Below are 27,912 nucleotides of genomic sequence, written 5' to 3'. Positions count from 1 at the left end.
AGTCATCTTCGAATGGTACAGTTCGTTTCTTTTGAGCATGAAATGACCTTCCGACGGTCCGTCCCGTCTCGCCTGGCGCGGATGGAGCTGGTCGAACGTCGCGGAGCCTCTCGGGTGTCCTCCGCTCGGTATCAGTGTGGCCCATCACGCGCTGGCTGCGCCGCCCGCTGCGGCTGTCGCCTGGAGCCGAGACGCGCCGGGCGGCGGACAGCCGCGGCGCCATTCAGCTCGCTCCAGTCACTCCAGTCAGTCACTCCAGTCACTCCCTCGGCCCGGCCGGGAGAGGAAGCCCGCCACCGCCAGCGGCTCCCCGACTGACGAGCACGCGACGACCTCCCTCGAGTGCCGACACCGTTAGGGGCGCGACCGACGCTCAGCGATGAAGGTTAGTAATTGGTTACTTTGCACAGGATTATGCAGGTGATGAAGGTGTCGACTGAAGGTGGACTTTAATTTGAGTAATGACAGAGATGTCTTAGCTGGGCGACCACCGAAGTGCGTTTCGTTGATAAAGTAACGCAGGGGAGTCGAGTACGTAGCACGTTAGAGGTTCTCTGGGAGTGGGCACGGTCATAGGAGTGGGCATGTAGGAAGTAGTCAGTCTAGTTAGCATGGAGGCGCGATGGGCGAGGTAAAAGTGAGATGCTGTTAGGGATCGAATGACCACGCGAGGTCGATGCACCAGGAGAAGATATCCCGTCACTCTGTCTCGATGTTTGTTTCGTAATGCATACTTAGCTATTGCGCAACTATTTAGCTGCTGTGCGAGAAGAGCTAGCTGCCAACGGGGACAGTCATACTCGTACAGTGACTATAGAAAATTCAGACGGCTGCCTCTGCAGGTAGCGACCGATGCAGGATGAAAACCCATTGACACTGTATGTAGGTAATCCTGAGACGCCTAAGATATCGCTTATCTCCACATCTTTAAAAGATAGAGAAATCCCAATTTTTCAGAAGATACGGTTTCCTGTCTTTTTTTTACCGTTTAACTTCCTCAGACTAGTGCCTTCCGAGATAATTTTCGTACCTCGAATACGTTTTTTTAAGGTAGGCATTTCTGATTCACCCACGTCGGTGAGGTAGAGAAAATCCGTTTTCACGACGGCCATCTGGTACACATTTGGTGCACATCTGGTGCAGATTAGGTGCAGATTTGGTCAAATTAGGTTCAGTGTGTCTCTTAGTAGCTATCAGCTAGGGTTGCACTAATTGCTTACAGTAGCGGCGGAACGCCTTCAGTTAGGGGGGGGGGGGGGCACTGCCGACTTTTGGTCCCATTTTTTCCATGCAACACCAACAGGGCTTATGTTAACCCGCGCACCGACGGGGGTCTGCGCCAACTTAGTACCGACGGGGGGGGGGGGGGGGGCGGATGACCGCCCCCCCCTGAGATCTCGAGAACGAAGCAAGATAGCGACAAGCGGTAAACGGCATCGGATACGCACGGACAAGGTCTACAATTTTTACTAAGGTCATTTTCAGGTCAGGTCAAAGATGACGTCACAGGGGTCGAAAAAGTCAAAATGGCGGCGCTAGATATGGAGAGGGTTTTTCTTGAATAACTTTCGAAGTAGTCAAGATAGGAACAAACTAAGGGCATCATCGTGATCCTCTCGTCAATCCGCATCGAATGATATATATGTTGACCTCGAAAGGTCAAGGTCAAAGGTTGACCTCAGGTCACGTGACCTCGAGGTCATCATGTATATCATTCGATGCGTCTTGACGAGCTGAACACAATGAGACCATCCGCACGGCTGTATCTTGTTCCTGTAAGGAGTTATTGGCAAAAAACCTTTGGTGACCTTTGATGACGTCACATGACCTTACAGCTGCCCAACAGCAAAACAGACCTCAAGGTAGTGAAGGTTGGTCGTATGTGAAGTCATGTATGGTATATGGGGCCATTCCGACCCGTTTTAGTGGTAAAAACAGGGAGTTGATTTTTCCCCCATTGACTTATAATGGGGAGGTCGCGAAATTGACCTGACCTTAGGTCACCGACATCAAAATTCCGAGATATACAAATTGTAGCTACTAATGACCTAATAACATCCTGCGACTTTCAAAGGCCTCCGACATCTACTGTAGCTCTGGCACGGTGACAAAGTTGCAAAAAAGTGACTTGAGGTTGGGTCATTCAAAGTGACCTGGTGACCTGACCTTAAAAGTTAGGAGGTTCAAACTTGCACACCATGTGTAAAATTGATGAGAGAATAGTCATACCAAATTTCGCGGCGCTACGCGCCGCGGTTTTCCCGCTATCCGCGAAAAACCTCAGGGGGGGGGGGCGGATATCCGCCCCCCCCGTCGGTGCGCGGGTTAAAATGCCAAAATCGAAGGGGACACGGTGCCCCGGTGCTCTCCCCGTTCCGCCGCCTATGATTGCTTATATGCCTGCTTTGTCATATTATCAGAGAGTATCATCGATTAAAACACTGAAATAAATTCATAAAATAAAGCTATTTGCTGTAACAGAGATTAGGTGCAGATTTGGTCAAATTAGGTGCACTCGCCGGATAACCCGTCGTGAAAACGGCTACGGGCTAATATCGAATAACTACAAGGCAAATGCTGTTGAATGACATTGTGAGACACGATATTATCTTATTACGAGATAGCTATTTTTGTTTCATGATGGCTGTGACTGCATAGTGCATACCTACCCTGTCTGCTCCGGGTATAACTCCGGCTCCGTTTACCGAGCTCCGCCGTTTCCCCGTGCCTGCAGTCTGTTCCGGCCCTCTGCTGGGTCCTGCTGGCTGGCCTGTGTTCAGCGAACGCGGTTCAACTCCATCACTCCATCATCCTCGACCCCGATGTCGTCGTTCACTGGACACCGGACAACGACACCAATACTATCACCATTCAGTTGGAGGCCCGAACCAGGTGAGAATGAACACCACCACCATTCGACTGGAGGGCGCCCGAACCAGGTGAGAGAGAGAGAGAGAGAGAGAGAGAGAGAGAGAGAGAGAGAGAGAGAGAGAGAGAGAGAGAGAGAGAGAGAGAAAGAGAGAGAGAGAGAGAGAGAGAGAGAGAGAGAGAGAGAGAGAGAGAGAGAGAGAGAGAGAGAGAGGAGGGAGGGAGAGGAGCATGGCAGCAACACCATCACCGTTCACCGGTACTCATGTAATAAAGAGTAGAGTAGAGACCCCGATCACAGGCGGAGCCATGCATGACAAGAGCATAACATCATGTGTCTAACATCCTCGTGAATCGATGTTCGATATGCATACGCATTACCTGCATTCAGTGGGGCGCCGCGTCAGGGACGCGATTATAAAACCAACACCAGTGTCGGACTACCATATGGAGGTAGCTTCGAACCCGATGATACCTCGATCGCAGATCTCCGTTGGCCTCGCTAGGGCCACCTCTCGTGCGTCGGAAATGAAGCCACCGCGTCATGCCGTGGTGACGCTCAGGGTCTCGCAGTCGATTCGTCGTACCGTAGCATGCTGAGTCACTAATCGTGACGTCGTGTTTGACAAAACAGTCCCGTCATGCTGACGCTCGCCGCGCTACCTGAAAGTCAATCCATTATGCACCGTGACGCTGGGTCAGGTGAGCTCCCGTAGCTAGATGGATTTATCGACACTTATCCTATGCCTGTCACAGGCGTCCAGGGGCGGTCGCAGACTTGGAGTTTGGGGGGGGCCAACTTGGCAAAGGGGCCCCTGCGCTGACCCGGGGGGCCCAGTGCTAGCTTAAAGGGGCCCACGGGCGTAGTGCACGGGTGCAGAAATCCAGGCCATGGCCGGTGAAGCGGGGGGGGGGGGTAGGGAGCGGCACTCGAGCGGAGGCTCGTTGCGAGCTTTGAGGATGTTCCATGTCGAAAAGGTACCGATAAGTGCATTTTAAAGCATTGATAATGCCAATAACTCACGCAAATGTGAATGGACTACCGAAAAAGTAAAGACGGCTAACTTTGCCATTTTCTGAGATCATCGTGCTAAAACTTTTGACAGTGGGTCATCGGTATCTGTTCACTGTTCAATCACACGTGTTCCGTTTCATTTTTGTTTCTTAGGTACTTGAGCACAAATGTAAGTTTTGAAGACCATTACAGTAGCAAATGCTTCGAAAGATGGATAGTGGGCAAAATATCCTAAATTTGTCGTGCTGCATGGAAAGTAGTGTTGCTGAGAAAAGGGGGTTTGTTCCAGATTGTTGTGGATGCAGAATACATTGTCTGCACCCTATGCAGAATTATTGTTGGTGCAACTGCGCCCACTGCACCCATGGTTCCTACACTTACTTCGGCCCATCGATAGCGCTTCAGCGATACCTATCGCCTAGAGGCTGCAATGGGGCCCTTATAGTACGGTGTCAGACCCCCAGAGGCCGGCGTTGGATCCAAGGGTCAGCGAAGGGCCTCAAAGGCCCCAGGTAGGGCCCCAGAGGCTGATGTGGGCCTTCAGAGGCAAGTGCGTGACGTCCAAAGGTAAGGCTTGAGCCCCCAGAGAACATAATAGGGCCATCAGTGGCCGGTGTAGAGACCTCATAGGCCAGTTTTGGGCCCCCTCAGAGGCTAGTGTGGGGCCTCAGGTGTCGGTATGAGGCACTTAAAGACCGTTACGGGTCCTCAGAAACCGGCATCAATCCTTCAGAAGCCAGTACGGGGCCCTCAGAGGCACATAAGGGTCAGTTTGGGTCCCAGAGACAGAAATGGGACCATCAGAGGCCGGTGTGGGACCTTTAGAGGCTGGTTTGGGCTCTTAGGGGCCAGTTAGGCCCTTAGAGACCAGTACAGGGCCTCCAAAGGGCAGTTTGAGACCATCAGAGACCGAATTGGGCACTCAGAGGCTAATCTAATGTGGGTCTTTACAGGCCAGCATGGAGCCCTCAGAGGTTAGCGTGGGCCATAAAAGACCGACATGGGCCGGCGTTGGACCCCAGAGGCCAGTAGAGGGCCCTCGAAGGCCAAGATGGGCCCTCAGAGGCCGATGCGGGCCCTTAGAGGCCGGCATCAGGTCTTCAGAAGCTCGTGCGGGGCCCTCAGAGGCTAAGGTGGGTCCTTACAGGACAGTACGGGCCCTCAGAAGTCAGTGTGGGGCCCTAAAAGATCGGCATGGGCCGGCGTTGGACTCCAGAGGCCAACAGAAGGCCCTCAAAGGCCAATATGGGCCCTCAGAAGCCGATGCTGACCCTTAGAGGCCGGCATCGGGTCTTCAGATTCCAGTGCGGGGGGCCCTCAGAGGCTAATGTGGGCCTTTACAGGCCAGCATGGGGCCCTCAAAGGTCAGAATGGGACCCTAAAAGACTGGCATTGGCCGGCGTTGGACCCCAGAGGCCAGCAGAGGGCCCTCAAAGGCCAAGATGGGCCCTCAGAGTCCGATGCGAACCCTTAGAGGCCGGCATCGGGTCTTCAGAATCCAGTGCGGGGCCCATAGAGGCTAATGTGTGTCCTTACAGGCCAGCATGGGGGCCTCAGGTCAATGTGGGGCCCTAAAAGACCGGTATGGGCCGGCGTTGGACCCCAGAGGCCAGCGGAGGGCCCTCAAAGGCCAAGATGGGCCCTCAGACGCCGATGCGGGCCCTGACCGGCCGGCATTGGGTCTTCAGAATCCAGTGCGGGGGGGCCCTTAGAGGCTAATGTGGGTACTTACAGACCAGCATGGGGCCCTTAGAGGTCAGTGTGGGGCCCTAAAAGGCCGGCATGGGCCGGCGTTGGACCCCAGAGACCAGCGGAGGGCCCTCAACGGCCAAGATGGGCCCCAGAGGCCTATGCGGGCTCTCAGAGGCCGACATCGGGTCTTCAGAATCCAGTGCGGGGCCCTCAGAGACACTTAAAGGTTAGTCTTGGGCCTCGAGAGACAGAAATGAGACCACCAGAGGCCGGTTGGGCCCCTGAGGCCGGTTTAGGGGCCCTCAAAGGCAAGTGGAGGGCCCTCAGAGGTCAATGTGGGTCCTCAGCGGTCAATGTGGACGCTTGACCGCCACTGAAGGGCCCTCAGAGGTCAGTGTAGGACCCTCAAAGACTGGTATGGGAGCTGTTCATGGCTGGCGTGGGTTTCTCGAGCCTCGTGACAATCGAATACGGGCCAGGGCCCCTTACGGCCATGGGGGCCCATCGGTTGTTTGGGGGGGCCAAATGATATGATGGCCCCCCCTGATTTGCCTTTGGGGGGGGGCCATGGCCCTGATGGCCCCCCCCTGCGACCGCCACTGCAGGCGTCATGTTTTAACGTTCTTCTCTTCTTGGAGATGGTCGTGCTCGATCTTTATGCTAATTCCAGACCAGCTTCTTTGATGTCCTAGGCTTAAAAGATCTCGCTAGATAGAATCCGTCGTTCAAATTTCAAATATACATAGGTATACATATGGTATACATAATTCAGTTGAGGTTAAATTTCCCGCGCAATTCGTGTGATATAAAATGATGCAAAAGCATAATCTTTTTGAGAATTTTGATCGTTAAATAAACCGTCCTGTCGGAATTAAAGTTGCTTGTTTTTTACACAATAGATCCTCGATCGATGTCTGATTCGTCTTTGCTTAACATTTAAGGCCAAGCAAAGTTTATCCGGATTGATTGGGCCGTTTAATGTATCCACCCACTTCGTACCTGAAAAGTCACTTTCGCTACATATAAAGTTAAACGTTATGCTATTCCATAAATTAAAAGCGAAGCCGTCCTCGCATTCTTTTTCAACAAAAACTGATAAAACAAGTCCAGAAACTGAATCATTTTCCTCAAATCAAAACCACTAGAAATAACCAGAGGGCAACCAAGCTGTTTATAGATCTGATACCGCATCCGTGTGTCGACAGGGGCTGGGCGGCCGTCGGCTTCTCACCGGCCGGTGGTATGACCGGAGCGGACATCGTCCTGGCCTGGGTGGCCGACGGACGCGCCCATCTGCAGGTGAGCAGCTTAGTGAGCTCAGTAAGCGGCTCAGTGAGCTCAGTGAGTACATATATTGAGCGAGCACCGCCGGACTTCGGTGATCGGCTCACTAGCTAATGTGAGTAGCTATATTGTTGTACTCGTAATTGTGAGTTGCGATGAACGCTTCATTGGATAAATATCCGACCGCGCCAATAGGTATTGTGATCGTCATATGTATTTTCTACTTTTAGCCACTGGCTTATAAGCCATCATTGGTGTAGTTATTTATGATAAATTGCTAAATATATTTCAAAGAATGTCATTTGATATTTAGTAACCGCGTGAGTCCTAGAATCGAAACAGTAAGATAATCAGAACCACCTATGTGTAGTATAGCTAAATATTCATAACTGGCGTGCTTTTCTAGCATTCAAGCATGGGGATTGGACAAGATTATCCTGTACGCCGTATAAAATTGAATATTGTCAGTGACGTTGTCAATAAAATATTTGTTTAGGTACATAGGGTATGTAGGTAGGGGAAGCCGGGGGAAGCCCGGGCGCGGGGGAAGCCCGGCCACCCCGTTTCCGGCTAAATTATTCACAATAAAATGCTCAACTGTTTGTCCTTACAGCGTGGCAGCTAAGGTGACGCCAGCAAAAAAGTTAAGGCTGACAAAAATTGCATATTGTTAAAGTTATAGCGCAAAAATGATATTTTGAGGGTTTTTAGCTGAAAAGTGAGATATGTTGCACTGTTAATGTTATACCATACAGTACTAATATTTATACGAATGTTATGTAAGGACCGTTTAAGTGTTTGTAGTGAGGGGTGACAAGGCAGGCTGGCTTAAGTATGACATTTTTTCGCAGGGGCGTAGGCAGGGGGCGGGGCCACTGGGCCATGCCCCCCCCCCCCCCCCTTGGGCGCCGAAGGCGCCCTTTGCGATTGGAGGGCGCCGAAGGCGCCCTCCAATCGCAAATGCAATTGTGATATAATCGAATCGAAAAACAATCGCGACTGGAGGGCGCCCTCCAATCGCGAATGTGTTTACAGGGAAAATACGGATGGAGGGCGCCCTCGGAGGACGCCCATTCCAAATACGCCCTCCAAATACGGTTGGAGGGCTCCCTCGGGCGCCCTCCAACCACATTTGTAGGCTGTAGCTCTCTAAGCGTAACGGTGGTCGCCTATGTAAGCCGCTGTCCTGTAAATAAGCGCCCTCTCACCCGAAGGCGCCCTCCTGTAGGTCGCCACCCTGCTACACATTGCCGCCCTTCTGCTGATCGGCGTCCTCATAATTATTGGCGCTCTCCTACCTATTGAGCCCTCATGTGAAATTTTGAAGGCCGCCTTTCTCCCTTTTGGCACCCTCTTGTTCAGTGCCGCCCTCCTACCTATTGGTTCCCTAGTCCTTCCTGTTGAATGTTAATCGGGGCCCTTCTCCTATTGGCGCCCTCGTGTAGATCGCCGCCCTCCTAACCACTGGCACCCTCCTGTTGATCACCGCCCTCCTATCCACTGGCACCTTCCTGTTGACCAGCGCCCTCCGCACAGACGCCCTCCTGTTCGTGTCATCCTCTTGAGCAAAGGCGCCCTCCTCACCATTGCCACCCCCATTTTAATCGTCACCCTTCCGCTCATTGGCGACTTCCAGTTGATGACCGCCCTCCCACCTATTGGCGACCTCTTGTTGATCGCCACCCTCCTATTGGTGCTCTCCTGTTCCTCGCCACCCTCTTACCTGGTGGCGCCCTCCTGTTGATTGTTGATCGGCGCCCTCCTACCTATTGGTGCCCTCCTGTTGATCGCTGCCCTTCTATCCATTGGCGCCCTCCTGCTGCTCGCCAACTTCCTACCTATCGGTGCCCTACTGTCGAAACTCGGGATGTTGATCGGGGCTCTTCTACCTATTAGTGCCCTCCTGTGGATCGCAGCCCTTCTACCTATTGGCAACATCCGTTGATCGCTGCCCTCCTATCATTTATTTACTCCTTTGGCATGTTTTTCAACTTAGTCGTTCTATTGCACATAGTTGATGTCTTGCCTGTGAAAACTGCCACAAATGAACGTGCATTCAGCACAATGAATGAAGTATCTATACCTACCAAAACTATCTACGCTCTACGATGCATAAAACACGTCTTTGGTCTTAACGGATTGATCCTACTTTACGTGCATCATGGCATCTATATGGATTACGATTAAGTATTGTCAACAGGTTCGGGCGCAACAGCAGGCATCTGAAGTTTCGGTGATTGAAACTGGTTATGTGGGTACTTTGTATGCATCTGTGAGAAGGCTATGAAGGCTGGTCTGAGGTAATTTGGATGATGTTTACGCATCTCGCGCTCCGGTATCAATCCGATACGGTGATCTGGTGCGTAGATATGCCACCGCCAATAAACTTTTATACATCGACACCCATGAGCCAAGCTTTCTGTACAGTTTGTGTGGCAGCGGCCCGACCAAACCTTAGGTATTTTTTACACCTTCAAATTTGGTAAAAGAGCGAGAGGAGCTTTGAACAGTGATCGTATAAAAGGCGTGCCTAAAAAGCGGAGGAAAAGGTTGTTTTCAAAAATTTCGCGCGCCTTCGGCGCAGCATTTCAAGAACACTTGACCTTTTGTGACCTGGAGTATAAAGAATACACACGATGCAAAATCAATGCAGCACGACCTATACGAGGTTACGCAAAAAAAAAAAAAAACTGGTGGCATGGTAAAAAACGCCTCCCAACCCCCCAACCCCCACTGAGCGATTTTTTATCTCGCGACCGTATGGCGCCCTCCTTGGGTGAGGTGGCGCCCTCCAAACCCTTGGCCCCCCCCTTCGCGATTTTCTAAATACGCCGCTGTTTTTTCGAATATCGCTGTTCTAAAATAAAAATTAGCACATTGGGGTAGCCCCGGGCGAGTGGCCAAGCTTACCCCCAACCGAGAGCGATGCCACTAAACCACTGTTTTCCATGAGATAATAGGTACTGAGCAGGTTTGGTTTACACCTAGATCAAAGCTAAATTTCGAAAATAAACATGCTATCATAGACAAAGCCAGTCATGTCACTTAAGGTCAACTAGGGTCAAACTACGTTTTTGCAGATAACGCGACAGACAATGAAGCTAGAGCTTCAAAAATGGTGTCGTTGTGTTCTTCTTCATCAGCCGTGTCGAATGATATGCAATATGATGCATTAAGGTAAAAAGACAAATAAATTTTAAGGAATTTTGAAATACACATTTTTTTGTCAATTTTGCATCACGATTTTCATCGACCTGTACTGTTTATGTAGTAGACGCTAGCTTAAATACCAGTAGTGACATAAACTCTAAGATGTCCAGAGCTAATCAGTACCTTAATATTTCACTTTCCATTAATATTTGGAAAACACATAATGGTTTCATCAACTCGTTGTAAAGCGCTGGGGGGGGGGGGGGTGGCCGGCGTTACCCCTATGCCGGGCTTACCCCAGAAAAATCAACACTTTTTTAAAACTCGATTTTCTCAACCTTATACTTATTCCACGAAACCGAATTTTTGGGAAAACACGGCCAATGAACTTAGCTAGCTAGCAGGATATCAACATTTTATACAGCACTTATGGTATGTAATAAAAATGAAAAAGAGCTTACTATGCCGGGCTTCCCCCCGGCTTCCCCTACACAGTCCTCTGCACACTGCGTGGTAGGTAAGGTATTCCTTTTTCGACAAAGCCGAGAATAACTCGAATACTATGCTATCTGGCACTCGGAAATTGTAACAGCAAGACGCGCGAGACTCCACACCTTATATTGGGGTTATCATGGTATACATTTTTCATCCAGTTTGGCAACAAAACACAAAAATTTATATTTGCCCCCCAAAAAACTTTTGCATTTCGCTGCCACACAAGGCGTATACTTTATTCAGTGATAGACCCAATCGAAGGAGTGGAGCATGGCGCATCTATGTGCAATGAGTTCCGACCGACTGATAACATGTCCTAGAGTTATTATCGGTTTTGTCGAAAAAGGAATACCTTCCACGTGCAGTGCGCAGAGGGCTGTACATTAACACAATTATGAATTATTCATTGTAAGCTCAATTTTGACGCTGGTTTGGGCAGCTGCTGCATACATTACATTGGGTTCAATTAGAATACGATTGGACTTTTCGATGTAGGTATAAATATGGCTTCCATGATGTTTACTGCCGAGATTTAGCAGCGACAAAGCGAATGCCGTATTGATATGATAACATGCAAGGGCTGCAAGACGCAGTAAACATTAGCCACAGACACTGGGTCAATTCTAGTTTGATGCAAACGTATTTATAGCGTCCTTGCAAGTGCGATACGCGAAATGAATTCTTTCGTAATTACCCGCATAATACATACCTACATTTGTTGCATTAGAAGCACAATGCATTTTTGTATCACAACTAAGGGTTATTTCGTGCATTATTTTGCAAGGCGGAACGATGTTCACTGTAGACGTCGGTACTAGCAGAATATCTCCCCTTGCTCGTCATCGTGCTCGCACCCGATCGACGGTCTCTCACGGCCGCGATGATTCAGAGGTCATGCCAAGGTCACTGAGCTGTCCTTTTGAACCTCAGTGGTGTGAACACACGGGGACGAGGGAAGCGTGGCCCGGACCGGCGACCTTTAATCTCCCCGGCATTCGCCCTTTATCCGACGTAAAATAGCTGACCGAAGCTCATGAATTTCAATAGAAGCCTTGTGCGTGCCATTCTTCCGGATTCTTTTCATCCCCGGGTCCGTCCAAGTCCCCCGAGCCCACGAGCCAAGTCTGATGACGATCACAAGCTTAGTGAAGGACCGCGCCCTTGGTGATGGGCTTTTACCGATCTCACGGGAGAATGAACGCCCATGGATTATCTACAGGTCTATCTAAAAATCGAAATGGTTGATTTAACTCCAGGCCTGTCCTTTCTATTAGTTTAGGGATATCTTGGCTCCTCACGTTTACCAACATGTGGCCCGATTCCTTTTGCCTTTCGTGCCACGTTCATGCTTGTACATACAATGTACATGGTACATTGGTCATTGTACGTACACGGTGACATTTTGCTTACAAATCGTACGTTTCTTCTGTGCGCCAGCATCTGACATTCGCTATTCTGACACCCGTCAGTCGTTTCCGAGTCGGGCTGATAAGTAACTCCGATACTGTAAAAACCTGTGGAAAAAGCCGTGGAAGACGTCCAGCATGATATCTCGTGTCTGGTTTCCGCTCTGTTTTTTTTTTTGTCCAAGGCGGAAACAGTGAATTCTGCCGAGTCATAGCAGCAGTGTTGGCTGTTTAATCTGTGTTTATGAGAGTGCAGCCGATATGTTTTGGTTTCACATATACTTTCAACGCCTGGACCAGAACCCGCGCCTGGCAGCGCATTAATGACTGACCACAGATAACAGTAGTACTGGATTGGAAACAGAATATTGGCAGTTGCAGTAAGAGGCCGAATGTTTTTATGCGACGGCGCCAAAATGGGATTCTCGCGTGCTGCTGGGTGTATAATTTGTGTGTTGTGTATTGCAAGAAATCGTTATTTTTGTGTTTAGTCGTTTACATTTAAAATCGAAGCTACCAATGCTACTTTCATTTGCTTAAAAATTAAAGCATTTCACTTTTAATTTGATTATTTAGAGGGCACAATGCGTGGTGTTTTCTTTTGAAAACAAAGTGTGGTGCAAAGCCTTACATACGTATAGGTACATACATCAACAATGGAGGAGGGGAATGAGCGGTAAAAAAAAAAACTGCCGTTCTGGCTACAACCCAACGAACCAAGAGGAACAAAAGATTAAAACAGGAGATGTCTCACATGCCACCTATTCGCTTTTCTCACCGAAACATCTCTACGCGCTCAGTGGGTTGGCGCCATGGGTCACCGTGACCGGGCTGAGTGAAATCAGGACCATTCCGCTGCATGTGTGAGTTGCATTTCAGAAAGGAAGATTTCGAAGATGATCGGTCATTTCGCACCGGCATGCAGGGACAGCGCCGTCGGCTCAAGAGCGGCGCAGTCCTGTCAGTATTGACCAGCGTGGATTACGCAATGCCCCCTGTGCACGAGCGGCACGCGAAACTAGCCATGGCATCCGCACGCCACTCACACCAGAAGCAGGTTATGAAGGACCAGACTGATGCGTTCTTCACGAATGACAATGTCAGCTATCAGGTGGCAACTACAACTGGTCGAGTGTCCGACAGTTCCTGGAGAATGAGGCGGTACTCCGAAGTTGAACTAAGGACTTCAGATGGTGGTCACTGGTCACGTTTCAGCCCCGCCGACGCCTCCGCCCGAATGGCACCATCAGCATCACAGCAGGAGTGACAGCAGGATGGTGCTCTTGTCATCCAGGAGCCAGTGGCCGCAGTGGCGAAATCCACTGAAATGGAGGACCTGGATGACAGCGCCAAGGCCTCCCTGGGACACAGCTCTGGCGCCTTGGCACGCTCGGCCACCAGGCGTAACAAGTACGGTGCCTCCGCCAGCGTGCTGATCTATCATGGGGCTACGCCGCTGGAGGTACGACTGGAGAAAGACGAGGAAGACATCGACCTCACCGTGAGGATCTGCCATATTTGGAGGCAACTGCCGAAGACGGAAGCTAACAGGAACCAGCTGCTGGTCTGCGATCAACCAAGAAGTGACGAAGATAGTCGTAAACCGGGATGTCGAACTGACCGGAAATCGTTTGCAATGATAGCCACGACGTCCTTAGGAGCCTCCTTCCAGAGATGTATGCGACGGTTTTCAATCTATTTGCTGGGAAGTGTGGAAACATGGTAACTGATAAGTGAGGCAGACACTCAAGACAGTGCTGTCCATCGAAAGTCAGGAAGCAGACACCCCAGCGGCAATCGGGTTGCACCCCAGGTGCAACCCGATCGAGGAGCGACAAGAGGCCAAAGCTCAGCAGGGTCAAGAAGATGTAAGGCGGGGAAGTAAGGTCGCTGATGAAATTGGGAGGGCAGGCGAAGCGAAGTGACACTTGAAGGGGTGTTTTGTGACGTTAGTTTGAATTGTGACGTTTGGATGGTTCGTTGTGACAGGACTGGTGTCGATTAGCATGTAAATAAAGAGATCAAACTCCCATGTACAAGTACTTTTTGCGGATGAGAGTGGGAAATCATTATAATCAAATCAGTGGCATACGTTCCCTCACCACGGTGAGGAAAGTGTAACCAGCAACGTTTAGTAAAATAAGTTGCCATTATGCAAAAATGCAGCAATAAACACGAGCACGGCTAGATTGCTTCTTTATAAGTTTCATTCACATAAACCAATTTTTTTTTTGCCTGTGTGAGAAGATATCGAAGTCTGGGCACGAAATATTCGGTTCTGTTTTCGGCCTCTTACTGCAGCCACCGGAATCCTGTTTCCAATCCAGTACTACTGTTATCTGTGGACTGACCTAACCACATTTCACCACATATTGTGGATAATGAGCCTGTAACCCCCTGACAGTTCTGGGCGTCTAATTTTCTCACTCATTGGTAGAGGATCGAGCTATCCCAGGTCAGTAGCGAGAAGTGATAGTGGCGTTACGGCCGCGTTCGACAGCTTAAAATTGTTGGGAACGACGAAAATGCTTCAGCCTATTTATTGGTTCAGTTCCATATACACTATACAGCTTTTGGGGTCAATAAAGGTAAGAATTCCAAATAACAATGTTTCGAGTTTCGACATCGCTTTTATGCACTTTCAGCTACGCGGGCGGGCGCGGCGAAATACCGTACCTACATTGTACCAGGGATATAATAAAATCGTTTCCACTGTAGTTTATAAATTTACTAAAACGCTTCGAAATTTACGATAAGAAGAGCAACTTAATAGTCCAGCAATCTGCAAATTTCGTTGCCTGCTGAGATCGGGCGGTGTTACCCAACGGTCGGTGTTACCCCGAAAAATGTAGACATTTACTAAATGTGGAATAATGCAATTATGAGCGACACTACAAGAAAACAATTGGTTGATATGTATGTAAAATTGATACGACAATCCAATAAAACTGAGAGATTGATCATTTGGCCAAAAACTACGTGACTAGACCCTAAAAGGTTAAGGGGGTCGGTGTTCTCCCGTCTTCCCCTATACGGGATACCTATCCGGCGAGGCCCTTTCGCGCGCCAGCGACTTTAACCTTCGCCCTGGTGGGGGGGGGGCCATTTTGGCCCCCCCCTGTGGTTTTTCAGCGATAACTCAGAAACCACTTGAGTTAGCGCCCTGAAACTTTGTATAGCTGTTTATTCAACATTTTTACATCATGTCCTTTTTTGGGGGGTTCTGGTCAGGTCAGGTCAGGTCACAAGGTCACCAAAACTGACACCACCTCTAAAAAAGTTCAAAGCTCTCTCAAAGGCACAGCTTTTATCCGATCGATGTAAAATTTACAGTACTTGAAGATGTCACCCAGCTCTACAAAATGGCTATCTCGGATTTTTTATAAATGTGACCTAAGGTCAGGTCAGGTCATCGCTGCTCCCCATTATAAGTCAATGGGAGAATCGAAAAGTAGTTGTTTTTCAGCTAAATCGGGCGTGATTGTTCCTATATTTCGTTATTGAAGTGTCTTGGGTCAGCAAATCACAGCCCATGTGAAACCATTTGCTTGTGACCTCGCTGAGGTCACGCTAGGTCATCTCCCTGGTCACCAGAGGTCACCAGCGGTTTTTCTGCACTTACTTGTTATTGAATAGAGATAGAGACTCCGTTCGACGTTTATCGTGTTTGTCTCGTCAATGCGGATCGAATGATATGCAGCATGACCTATTTCGGTAAGGTCATGACCTTGACCTGAGGTCAAATTTTCAAAATGACCTTTCGAGGTCAAACTATATATCATTCGACGCGTCTCGACGAGCCAAGCACGATGGTGCATGAATCGTTTCTCTATTTTCTCGTGAATGCATGCTATAGTTAAAAACATTTTCAACGAAATTTGCCAAGTTGACCTTGCATGACCTCTGTAGGCCAAACCGTTGAGCTGAGGTCAAATCTGACGAACCTTGGCGAAAGAGCTTGAAAAGAGCTATCGATTGCTTTTTTCCGCGGCTCTCTAGCTCTTCTAGTTTCCGAGCTACAGCGGAATATGTCCGGCAACACCGAAAACACTGAAATTTGACCTATGATGACCTCTAGCGACCTCAATATTGACCTTAGCGAAAAAATGACCGAAATACTTTCGAACGTACTTGTCATGGGCTTTCGTTTGCTTTTTTCCGCGTCTTCCTAGCCCTCTTCGTTTTCGAGTTAGACGGGGGGGGTCATTTTGGCCCCCCCCCACCAGGGCGAAGGTGGCTCAGACCCACACCAGGGCGCGGGTTAACACAGCAGAAGTAACGAACAACCTAGTGTATCAAGGCACTGCTGTCTAGGGTTTCTGTAGACCTCGTGCGGCCAGCCGCAATTCCGGTCAACTTCGCCTATAAGGTCAGCTGCTGCTTCCAAGAAACCCTAGCAATATAAGTAGTAGGTAGGGGAGAGTGGGGCACATTCGTGCAAAAAATGGATAAATCCATATATCTGTTCTTTGGTTAGTGCAACGGCAAAATTGTTGATTGTAGTATGGAAAGGAACTATTGCACATATTTTTCCTCTTTAAAACTTATCCTCTAAAGTTACCGCTTCTATTAGAAAAAATGACTTTTAATAACTCTTAACGTTTGCACGAAACTGCCCCAGGTATGGGGCACATTCGTGCATGGGGTGGGGCACTTCCGTGCACCCTGCAAAATTCAGGCGCGGATCCAGGGGGGGCGACGGGGGCGGCCGCCCCCCCCCCGCCATCCGAAAAAGGCGCCCATATCCCGCGGCAGAGAGGGCGCCCCGAGCAGAAGAGCGGCGACACAGCAAAGGTTCAGCAGAAATAGGGTGCCTCCAGCAGAAGTTGGGCTCACCAAGCAGGAGAGTGACGCCCATGATTGCCTATTCCCAGCAGATGAGAGTCGCCCCAGCAGCAGATGGGCGCCCCCAGCAGAAGAGGGCGTCTCGTTACAAGAATATAAAATACCTTCTGTTCAAGAGGGGCACCCCTGGCAGCGGAAGGGCGCCCTTAGCAGGAGACGTGTCCCCCTGAAGAGGAGCGACGCCCCAGCAAAAGGAGAGAGGCGCCCCCATTCCGAGATAGGGGCGCCCTGACAGCAGCTGGGCGCCCCAGCAAAAAAGGAGCCCCATAATAAGAAAATGGGTGCCACTGGCAGAAGAGGGGCGCCCCAGCAGAAGAGAGAGGGGTCTCCAGCAGGAGACGGGCGCCCCAAGCAGAAGAGAGGCGCCACAGCAAAAGGTAATCAGAAATAGGGAGCCTCCAGCAGAGGTTGGGCCCGCCAAACAGGATATGGGCGCCCCATTGACAATATCCGGCAGAAGACAGACGCCCCAGCAGCAGATGGGCGCCCTCGGTAGAAGAGGGGCGCCCCATTACAAAAAGAAAAGGAGTATATTCTACCAAGAGGGGCGCCCCTGACGACAGCGGAAGGGCAACCCCAGCAGAGGGGCGGTGCCCCAGTAAAAGGAGAGGTGTGTCCCGTTCCGAGCAGCAGAGGGTCGCCTCGCCCCAGAAAAAAAAACTGGAGCCCCATAAGAAGAAAAGGGGTGCCTCTGGCAGAAGAGAGACGTTCCCCGCAGTGGAAGGGCGCCCCCACAAGAGTGGCGTCTCCAGCAAAAGAGAAGTGCCCCTGCAAGAGAGGGCCACCCCACCAAAAGTTGGGCAGAAGTGGGGCGCCTCCAGCAGAATTTGAGGTCGCCCAGCAGGAGAGGGCCGCCCTATTCACAGTAGAAAAAAGACTCCTCAGCAGCAAAGGGGCGCCCTAACAGAAAAGGTGCACTCAGCACTCGTAGTAGAAGTGTGACTCATCAGGAAGAAGAGGGGCACTTCTAGCAGAAGATGGGCGTCCCAGATAAGTGGACCGCCTACAGCAAATTGGTCGTTCTTAGAAGGAAGAAATGAGGCGACTTAAGCAAACTGGGTCTCTCCATAATGGATTAGGCGATCCAAGCAGAGGTTGGGCGCCCCCGGGAAGTGAGGCATACCAGCATAAGTTAGACGCTTCCAGAAAAAGGAGGGGGCATCACCGGGAGAAGAAGGACTGCACCAGTAAATGGGGGCCACCTTTTTGCTAATATCTTTTGCTAGGGTAGCGGTGCCCATCTACGACTTTTAACCCGTGCCGTGCTGGTGGTCTGAGTTTTCCTTGTCCTGCTGGGGAGGGAGGGGGGGCAAACTCCCTCGTCTAACTCGGCTCCTGGGCCGCGTAGTGACACGCGATAAGCGGCATTCGAAAGATCGTCAAAAAACAGGACGAAAACAAAATGGTCATTTTTTAGGTCAGGTCGAATGTCAGGTTACCAGAGGTCATCAAAGGTAAAATGTTGCCTGTTTCAACATTTTTCCGTTTTCGAAGCAGCGGCACATAACTCGGAAACCAATAGAGCTATAGCGCCGCAGAAAAGCGCATTCGATAGCCCTTTTAAAGGTGTTTCTGCAAGCTGCGCTCAGATTTGACCTCAGGTCAACGGTTTAGCCTTCAGAGGGCAAAAGACTCTAAAAATAGCCTTTTTACGAACAATGTTTTCCTGCAATAGCTTTTGACTCAAGAGAGTCTCGACATTACGTTTGTCAGCATTGCGTTTCTGTCGTCGAGACACGTCGAACAAACTAAAGGTTGACTTTATGAAAGGTAATTTTGAGAATTTGACCTCAGGTTAAGGTCATGATTGACCGGGAAAGGTCATGCTGCATAGCAGTCGATGCGTATCGTCGAGCTGAACACAGCTGAGGTGTTTTTATCGCTCTAGCTTGAATCTATCAAAAGTTATTTAAAAAAAAAAACTGCTGCGGACCTTTCATGACATGGGATGACCTCTAGGACATAATGAGTGGTCACACTAGGTGCAATGTTCTTATTCAGTGTGTTAATTGTATATGTATCCCAATGCTTGATATTGTCTAGAATGGCGCTTGTCCAAAAGAGATGCCTTTCAGTTTTCTCCCAAAGACTTAATTATACCTACCTACCTAATGGAGACGTCGCACAACTGACCTGACCTTAGGTCACAGATATCGAAATTCCGAGATATACATTTCATGAATAGTGTTGCTTTCATCAATCGCTGAAAGGTTCAAAGCAATCGTTCAGTCGGTATAGCAATGGTAAGCATTTGAACTTTTTCTTAGGCTAGGTCACTTGGCATAACCTGGTGACCTGACCTTCCATCACCCGCGTCAGACATTTTTACAACATGTGCAAAAAAGATGCATGATAAGGTATGCTGAAAATGGCGGCGCTGCGCGCAGCCGTTTTTCAGATATATGCGAAAAACCTGAGGGGGAGCGTGATAACGCCCCCTAGCACGGCGCGGGCTTTTAGCTCCCGATTTTGACGGTTTGGCGCCCCCTTTGTATTGAGCGCCCCCGGATTGCCAGGTCGCCCCTATTTCGAATTGCCGCCCCCCCCCCCCTCCCGAAAATTCCTGGATCCGCCCCTGGCAAAATTAAATGAATTACCGGGCATTGCCAGAAATTTACCAAAAGAAATGGGCAGGGGATCATTTTACTTGATTCCTTTCCACAGGAATGCATTGCACAACGTATGTAGAAAGAATTGGCTGACCAACAAGAATGTGCCAACCGCCGGCCATCGACCCGCCTCCGTGACCTCTCCAAGGGTCACGTGAATTACTTGTCACGACGTCGCAAGCAGCCGAGACTGAGTCAGGCGAGCGTCGCTACTACAGATAAAGTCATAAATCGCAAAAACGAAAAAAATATGCAGGAATGTGCCCCTAGGCAGTGCGTGCAAGAACCTGCCCCACAACACTATTTGTAATATAATTCAAAATTTCTTATTGAAAAAATGACAGTTTTTCAACAAACAAGTTTGCAGCAGTTCCGTGAATAGAGTGAGCTTCTTCGGACCCAATTTTGAAAAGTTAAACCACATTTCCGAGTCAGGATCACGAAAATGGATGATATGAGAAAAGTTTGGAAAGCCCACGAATATGACAAATTTGCGTTTTTATCAAGCATGACATCAGGCACAGTGTTGTCTCCTACAGTGAACGAAGGGCGGCAATGATAGACATATTTTCATATTTACCTTTAGCTCGTGCAGTCACTCGTGTTCCCATAAATTGCTGAAAACGAATGTGCCCCATGCACGAATGTGCCCCACTCTCCCCTACATACTGTACTACCGTCCTATCTTCTACATATTTGCTGGGGTCTCCTTATCGGTCAAATTTGACCCGAGGTCAGGGCAGTGAGTTGGATGAATGATCATGCCGCATTTTAATCGACCTTCTCGACAGAAAAGAGGATAATTAAGAAACGTTAGCGTTTATATCGTATACAAATAAAAATATTAGCTGGAGACATCACATGACCTTCTGATGATGTCATTTGACCTTAAGCGTAGGGACTCGGGAGGTCACAGGGAGTAGGGTCAAGGGTGCATGACTCTCACGATTACCGCAGACCAGAAGGAGGATAATGAGCCCTTCTAATATTGGGCGCACTTGGACTGTTCGACGGAAAACTTAAATTCAATAAATAAAACTGTAAATTGTAATGTTGTTTAGTCCTCTATAGCGAGGACCATATTGAATATAATTAAATAAAGGAAGTTGACCTTTTCCTCGATATTAAAAATGCAAAAACCAAATAGTAGGTATATTTTGAAAAAAAACGGTGAGCTTTCGATCACTGACCTTTATCAGTTCAACGTGATAACAATGTTCAATGGCGATCCCCTTTGAACATTGCTATCACGTTGGTTTGATAAAGGCCAGTGGCCGAAAGCCCACCGTTTTTTTCAAAACATGCTATTCGGTTTGTACATTTTTAAAGTCGAGGGAAAGGCCAACTTCATTTATCTATTATTACCTAATTATAAAACTATAGGCTCGTTACATTGCTCACAGATAAGCAGGCCACAGGATACAATAATTGCAACTGACAGTCAAAAATACGCAATTAATTATCAACTAATAACCGATGAAGTCTGGCGAAATCCTAGGTGAACGTATTAGCGACCTGGTGTTTATAGTCCGAGTGTAACTCGAGCGTAGTAACTACTGATACAGTGTGGCCAGACGCGCCAGATGCACCCCCACCCGGCGTGCCAGTCAGCTGACCTCCATGACACGTCTGTCACACAGGACATGCACGCCGTGTCAAACAGCGCTCCGATCCTTGACAAGAGCAATAACGTGAAGCTTCTGGACGGCTACGAGAACTCGACGCACACGGTGGTGACGTTCCAGCGGCCCCTGCGCTCGTGCGATAAGGAACACGACCTTGACCTGGGGGTGAGTGGCGGGTGGTGACTTTACGGCAGCTCGGCACCCACCGGATGTGACTGGATATTTGTAATATATCCTTCGCGACGTCTCGGATCATATCAAAACTCGCGTAGGGAACTGAGATGAACGGTGAGGCGTGAGCTGTGAAGTAGGTGATGCGTTGTAATGACTAAAAGATGTCTTGTTCAACGCCCAGCAAATTCGAATTGGTCACAATAAACATAAATGACCTGATAACAAAGTAAAACGCATGTTTTTGTCCTTATTCATTTTTAAAGTTAATGTAGAAAATAGTACGGTAAAAAGACGTGAAACGTTTCTTTTCAGTCTGCGTGCACCTTTCTGTTTCTCAGCTTGTGACTCACGGCCGGTAATCTCCCGACTCCCGCTGTTTTCAGGTGGACACAACTCGTTTAATCTGGGCGCTGCACCCGTCCGACCCGGGCGCTGGCGGGCCGACCTACCACGGCTCGCGGCGCGGTGTGCGCAGCGTCAGTCTGGACGGCTCTGGCACCTTCGAGTTTCCCACCGACTCGGAGTCGTTTGTGATCCGCAACACGGACACAGAGGTGCTCGAGGAGAGCACGCACTACCACTGCGAGATCCACAAGATGCCCGACCTCGGCGGAAAGGTCCACTACACGGGGGTGAGTCGTGGAGGTGTAGAACTTGGCACGACGGGTCCTGCACGCTCCGAGGGCAGCACCTGTCTATAGAGACCCTTTGGGGTGGCACATCACAGCGATTCCCTGCTTTAGGTACTAATACCACTGCAGGTACGATTATATAACGAACCCTTCACTACCTCAACGTCTCTGTCTTTGAATCTGTTTAACAGCGTACAAGTGGAAAATAGTCTCCTGCACATTCCTCACTCGCATAAATGCAGTGACACACCGGGGCCCATTGTGTGCGAGTGTCACATCTCAGACAATGCGTACCGTGCGGAGCATACCAAGCAGGGACGACTTGGCCGGTCTCCGGCCCTGTGGCATCAGACCCGGACCCGGCCGCTGGCACCCGCAGGCCTGCTGACCAGATCCCCTGCGTTTACAGTACCGTGTTCGTCTGGACCCGGCCACCGCCAGATATGTGCACCACATTGTGATGTACTCCTGCGCACTGCCGCCCAGCGCTCATGGCGTCTTCGAGAACTACGTCCGGAGCCACCCCGGCTCAAAGTGCTACAGGTTCGTACGGAGTCGCCTCGAGTCGATGCTCAGCGAGAACACATCTATGAATAAAACAACACGTTGTTAGAATAAGCGCTTTTAATTACCTTCTAACGGAAATCAGAAGGAATAGTAACCTTTTGCTCATAACTAAGGTAGTCTAAAAAAATCCAAAATATATTTTCGGTGCTGGACCTTCTTTAGTGGAGTCATTAGGGAATCATGATTCGACTGAAGAAGGTCCAGCACCGAAAATATATTTTGGATTTGTTTTTAGCTTACTTTAATTATGATGGTTACTATTCCATCTGATTTCCATTATAATTATAATCATGCTAAAAAAACGTTTCACATCATTCAATCTTTAATTACATTCGCGCATGTATTCAGTCGATAGTCGATATTTGTTTCACAAACGACGGGAGACTTCGTTCTTTGACTCCGTGACCGTTTCTACATATTCGAATTCGACCATACATGGTAGGCCTGGCGCCAGCCGAACTCCCCTGCCTGCACCACCTCGCCATTTTACCTTGACCGTGTCCCTAAGTAAGAGCATGCCTGGTCCCACCACCTCACCGTTTTACCCCGACCACGTCCTTGCAGTAAGAACATGCCGCCCAGCTGGACACTGTGCCAGTCGGTGTTTATTGTGTGGGCGGTCGGTGCCGAGGGCGACATGCTTCCCGACGACGTCGGCATGCCACTGGGAACCGAGTTTGGCGGATCGACCTACTTCATGCTGGAGACGCACTACGACAACCCGCAGGTGCACAAAGGTCGGTCTAGAACGTAAAAAGAGGGTACTTTTCACGGGTTTTGTGTAGAGTTTAGGGGACTTAGATATGATGATGCATACGAGTTCAATATAATTGTGGGTATGTAACTGTAAAGTCTTACACGTTTACACGGCTGAGCCTTTATCGCAGGTGTGAGGGACAGCAGCGGCCTGGAGGTGTTCTACACGCGCGCGCTGCGTCCAGTGGAGGCCGCCGTCGTGACCGCCGGCCACATGGTCTCCTCTACTCAGATCATCCCTCCGGGAATCTCAGACTTCGTCAGCGGCAGTGTGTGCCCGCAGGACTGCACGGAAAAGGTGAGCACGCGTCAAATCAATGAGCAGTGAGCACTCTGTAGTCTTTTATGACGTCTTCTACGTTTCTGTAGAACAGCTTATGGACGACAATAAACAGTCGGCCAGGACAGTTGCCTGAGACCCAGACGCCCCTTGAACTCGATAGTCTACGATCAACAATGTGCCCACCGAGATATCCCAGACCCACTGTGTGTCACTGCGCAGTTACAGTTTTGTTCCGATCTACCCACAGAGTAGTCCAAGAGGTCAGATCGAGACATGCTGTATTAAACTGATGCTCCTATCCATAGTCCTGCCCTAGGAGGGCGTTCCAGATCCACTCTTTGACACTGTGATCCTATCCAGTCCACAGTACCTACCGGAAGAGGGAGTCCTCTCCAGATCCACTATCTGACACTTTGATCGCATCCACAGTACCTGCCCGAGGATGGATTCCTCTCCAGATTCACTCTCTGACACTGTGATCCTATCCACAGTCCTGCCCGAGGATGGATTCCACTCCAGATCCACTCTCTGACACTATGATCCCATCCACAGTACCTACCGGAAGAGGAAGTCCTCTCCAGATCCACTCTCTGACACTGTGATGCCCCTATCCACAGTACCTGCCCGAGGAGGGATTCCACTCCAGATCCACTCTCTGACACTGTGATGCCCCTATCCACAGTACCTGCCGGAGGATGGATTCCTCTCCAGGTCCACTCTCTGACACTGTGATGCCCCTATCCACAGTACCTGCCCGAGGAGGGATTCCACTCCAGATCCACTCTCTGACACTGTGATGCCCCTATCCACAGTACCTACCGGAAGAGGAAGTCCTCTCCAGATCCACTCTCGGACACTTTGATCGCATCCACAGTACCTGCCCGAGGAGGGAGTCCTCTCCAGATCCACTCTCTGACACTGTGATGCCCCTATCCACAGTACCTGCCCGAGGAGGGATTCCACTCCAGATCCACTCTCTGACACTGTGATGCCCCTATCCACAGTACCTACCGGAAGAGGAAGTCCTCTCCAGATCCACTCTCGGACACTTTGATCGCATCCACAGTACCTGCCCGAGGAGGGAGTCCTCTCCAGATCCACTCTCTGACACTGTGATGCCCCTATCCACAGTACCTGCCCGAGGAGGGAGTGCAGATTCACTCAGTGATGCTGCACGGCCACCTGGCTGCCAGGGCGATCCGCGTGCGACACGTCCGCAAAGGAAGGGAGCTGCCGCCGCTCATCGTCGGTGAGCTCCACGACGGGCGCCGCGCAGGATTGCCAGGCAGATCAGATTTGTTCCAACACTCGACTTAACCCCTTCTGACGCTTGTTAGAGTTGCTTAGCCCCTAGCAGGCATGTAGAAGTGTGGAATGTGATTCCAATACCACAATATGTGAAACTGAAAAGTTTTCGTAGAAAGCAAACCCCATTTCAAAATCAGGATCGCCAGCTATGATCCACAGTCCACATCTAACGCAAGTCTCGCAGCTGCTGGTGCCGAGCCTCACTCACTGCATGTATACCATCTTTTCAGACCGGTTCTACGACTTCAACTACCAGCAGAGTCGCCGCGTGGACCAGTCGGTGCGAGTCCTCCCCGGCGACGCGCTGCTGGTCGAGTGCGACTACGAGACCAAGGACCGTGACAAAGTCACCATGGTCAGTGCGTGCTCAGTGCTCACGGAGCGTGCTCAGTGCTCACGGAGAACATTGCACTAGCGTTGAGCAAAGCTGAATGGTGCGATCGATTCTAGTAGATTCTAGTAGATTCTAGTAGAGTGGTGGCAATCTTTCGATTCACTAATGCTCGAGTCGTGAAGTTTCTTCGGACGACCGTCAGCATTTATACCTGGTTGACCCAAATCATCTGATAACTTGCACAACTTTTGTGTGGACCCGTCTGTGTGGATATCCGGGATACCGTCCAGTTCACTGAATCAGTCGTCGATGGCACTCGACCAGCTTCTGTCCCAACTCATCCCACCAGATGTCGCGCCAGTATCTGTCTCCGTAAGCATAAGAATGGAGATACCGCGCTAATATCTGCCGCTCTAACCTCTGTTTCCTGCGGATGGGGAATGGAATGTCGCTCTAACATCAATGATCTGTGTGTGCCAACAGGGCGGGTTCAGCACGAAGAACGAGATGTGCCTGGCGTTCATCACCTACTTCCCACGCACCCCACTGGCCAACTGCGGCAGCAAACCACACGTCGGCGACTTCCTGCAGGCGATGGAGGTGCCCCTTGTCCAGCTCGGCAACTACACTCTGCCGTGAGTCAGCACCCACCGAATGGACCCCGTGGGCCGTGCCCGTGTGCGTGTGTGTCTGTGTGAAGTGTGCGCAATACACATGCCACCTGCTGAAAGCAGTTGAGCTCCTAGATCTCATCGCTGCGTCTACAATGTCCACTGTGTGCAGAGCTTTCCACCAAACCGTCATTTCTTTTCCGCAGCCCCATCACCGGTGCCGAATATTGGACCGATGCAGGCTTCAAACTGCAGGCGCACATCATTGAAGCAGTTCTGGTAAGAACTATGAGCATCAATGGTAAATGTGTGGATTTCGTGTACTCATCCCATCGATTGCGTCGTCAGTCAGCTCTAAGTTTTCAGAACGCATCCTGTGGAATCTTCCTCATTGCCAAAAAGTAATTATCCAGCCAGAGCACAATCATATAGTTTCGACCACCTTGCGTTTCAGAACGGCTCCATCACCGAAGAAGGCGACAGGGAAAATAACAAAAGGCGTGGTGGTGGTCGTGACGACTGGTTCAACAAGGCCGAACTCAGCGCCCTCAGGGTGTACAAGGACCAAGGTGAGACGGCCCTCACGCTCTGTCTGAGGTGAGACAGGCGCCTCATGGATTGTTCAGGGATGTTGTCATATGATAGGGATGTCCTTTTCGTCAAGGCCGAACTAGCAGTGTTTATCGTTTATCCGACCGTGTCAATCATCCGACGATTCTACCGCAGACACTGCTACGGTCACGCTCTACGAGTACCTGACGCAGCTGGACTGGAGCCAAGAGTCCATCCAACATCTGCAGAGGTTGTCCAACGGCGGCCGCGTCTACCACCGGTGTGCCACCGACGCGCGCCACCAGACCAAGAACTACAAGGATATCGTGAGTACTGAGTGCCGGGCGATGGCATTTAGAGCACCGAGGGGCGGTGGTTGATAAGCAGTGACGCACCGGCGATCGATCATCGGTCTGGAAAATATCATGTGCAATTGTGTGGAATGTAATGGACCTTTACTGCTCTCAGCATCTGGAGAAGTTCAGGGTCCTTATTGCTTAAAATTAGAAAAAGGATTGACGCAAAGCGTATTTCTTTTTTAGCTTTATCGTTATCACCGTCTGGCGTCTGTCCTGTGTATATCCCCTTTACTACATGAGCTCTACATGAGCTACATGAGCTAACCAAACTGTTTCCCGCATCTGATTTCAGTTCTCCGGACCTCACGCATATCCCGAGTTCGAGCCGTGGACCGATAGCGGAAACACTGAGTGCCTCCAGTCCGGGTACTCTGGTGCCGTTCGCGGAAGTCTGGATGGTGCCATGGCCGTGCTCTTGGCGTCTGTTATTGGACTGTTGCTGCGGGCAGTCTGACCTCCGACCCGAGAGGTCTGACACACAGGGATGATGCGGCAGACGGGAGAGTCCGACCAGCCCTGGCAAGCGATACAATCATTGACTGTGGCCTTCATTGCGTGGCCTTTATTCGCATTTTGATCTGACCTTGTCGATACACACATAGACGTATTGTAATTTCGTTAGGTATGTCGGTATTTGGAATAACTTAACGGAGGAGGCATCATCATATTTACTCGTAACACCCAGCATAGCATTGATGGTACACTCGGGGGCAGATTGATGTTCCACCACTCCCTTCCCATCGGGCTCCCATGGCTCAGCACTGGCTGCTGCCAGTGGCAGCACTGGCAGCACTGGTACTGGCAGGCAGTGCTGAGCAGTGCTGAGGGCAGGCAACACTGACAGCAGCCAGTGCTGAGCCACGGGATCGCCCGATGGGTAGGGAGTGGTGGAACATCAATCTGCCCCGAGTGTACATGTCTGAGGGGTGTTGTATGATACATTCCTGTCTTGATGCACATTGCACATTGACACTGTACAGTGTATGGTGTAAGGTGTGCAGACTGCAGAAATGCCTGATTATTTTACTAAGAGCTGCCTTGAAGGTCGCGCCATTTACAAATATATTTACGTTACACTTATGCAATAAATGAAACACCCATGCAGTAATACGGACCTAATCGAATCGATTCTCGCTCAGCCCTTTCTTTTGCATTCCGTCTGTTTGCGATCTGTCCAACTGTTTCCTGAGCGTAAGAAGAGAATGAACTTTTCAACTGTGCTAGATGTAAGCGATGAGCGATGTACTTAACTACTTAATACTTCTACGTTGTACGGTAGATCTATCTAGGTAGGCACGTTCATGTGCCTTCGCCATTTCTGAATAAAGTGTAACGAACATGGAGAAA

At 49.9% G+C, this 27,912-nt stretch overlaps 1 protein-coding gene across 1 annotated transcript; it reads left to right on the top strand.

The window, feature by feature from the left end:
* LOC122370687 (DBH-like monooxygenase protein 1 homolog) lies at nt 1-27,912 on the top strand. Its single transcript, XM_043346510.1, has 16 exons — nt 1-385; nt 2,735-2,892; nt 6,781-6,874; nt 21,005-21,154; nt 21,547-21,795; nt 22,205-22,338; nt 22,927-23,099; nt 23,250-23,416; nt 24,533-24,650; nt 24,940-25,064; nt 25,527-25,678; nt 25,861-25,933; nt 26,109-26,223; nt 26,381-26,532; nt 26,858-27,263; nt 27,477-27,912. Exons 1-15 carry the CDS (start codon nt 380-382, stop codon nt 27,017-27,019), a joined length of 2,028 nt encoding a protein of 675 aa, XP_043202445.1. The 5' UTR covers nt 1-379; the 3' UTR covers nt 27,020-27,263; nt 27,477-27,912.

This window comes from Amphibalanus amphitrite, unplaced genomic scaffold, assembly GCF_019059575.1.
Source record: "Amphibalanus amphitrite isolate SeventyFive unplaced genomic scaffold, NRLGWU_Aamphi_draft 001160F_arrow, whole genome shotgun sequence".
Taxonomy (NCBI): Eukaryota; Metazoa; Arthropoda; class Thecostraca; order Balanomorpha; family Balanidae; genus Amphibalanus; species Amphibalanus amphitrite.
The sequence above is the reverse complement of the archived record's forward strand: the minus strand, read 5'-3'. Positions and strand labels throughout refer to the sequence as shown.

Excerpts from the sequence above, each read along its gene's own strand:
- LOC122370687 (XM_043346510.1), top strand. Across the intron at positions 25,679-25,860 it reads CTCGGCAACTACACTCTGCC|CCCCATCACCGGTGCCGAAT; the intron begins GTGAGTCAGCAC and ends TCTTTTCCGCAG. Across the intron at positions 25,934-26,108 it reads ACATCATTGAAGCAGTTCTG|AACGGCTCCATCACCGAAGA; the intron begins GTAAGAACTATG and ends CTTGCGTTTCAG.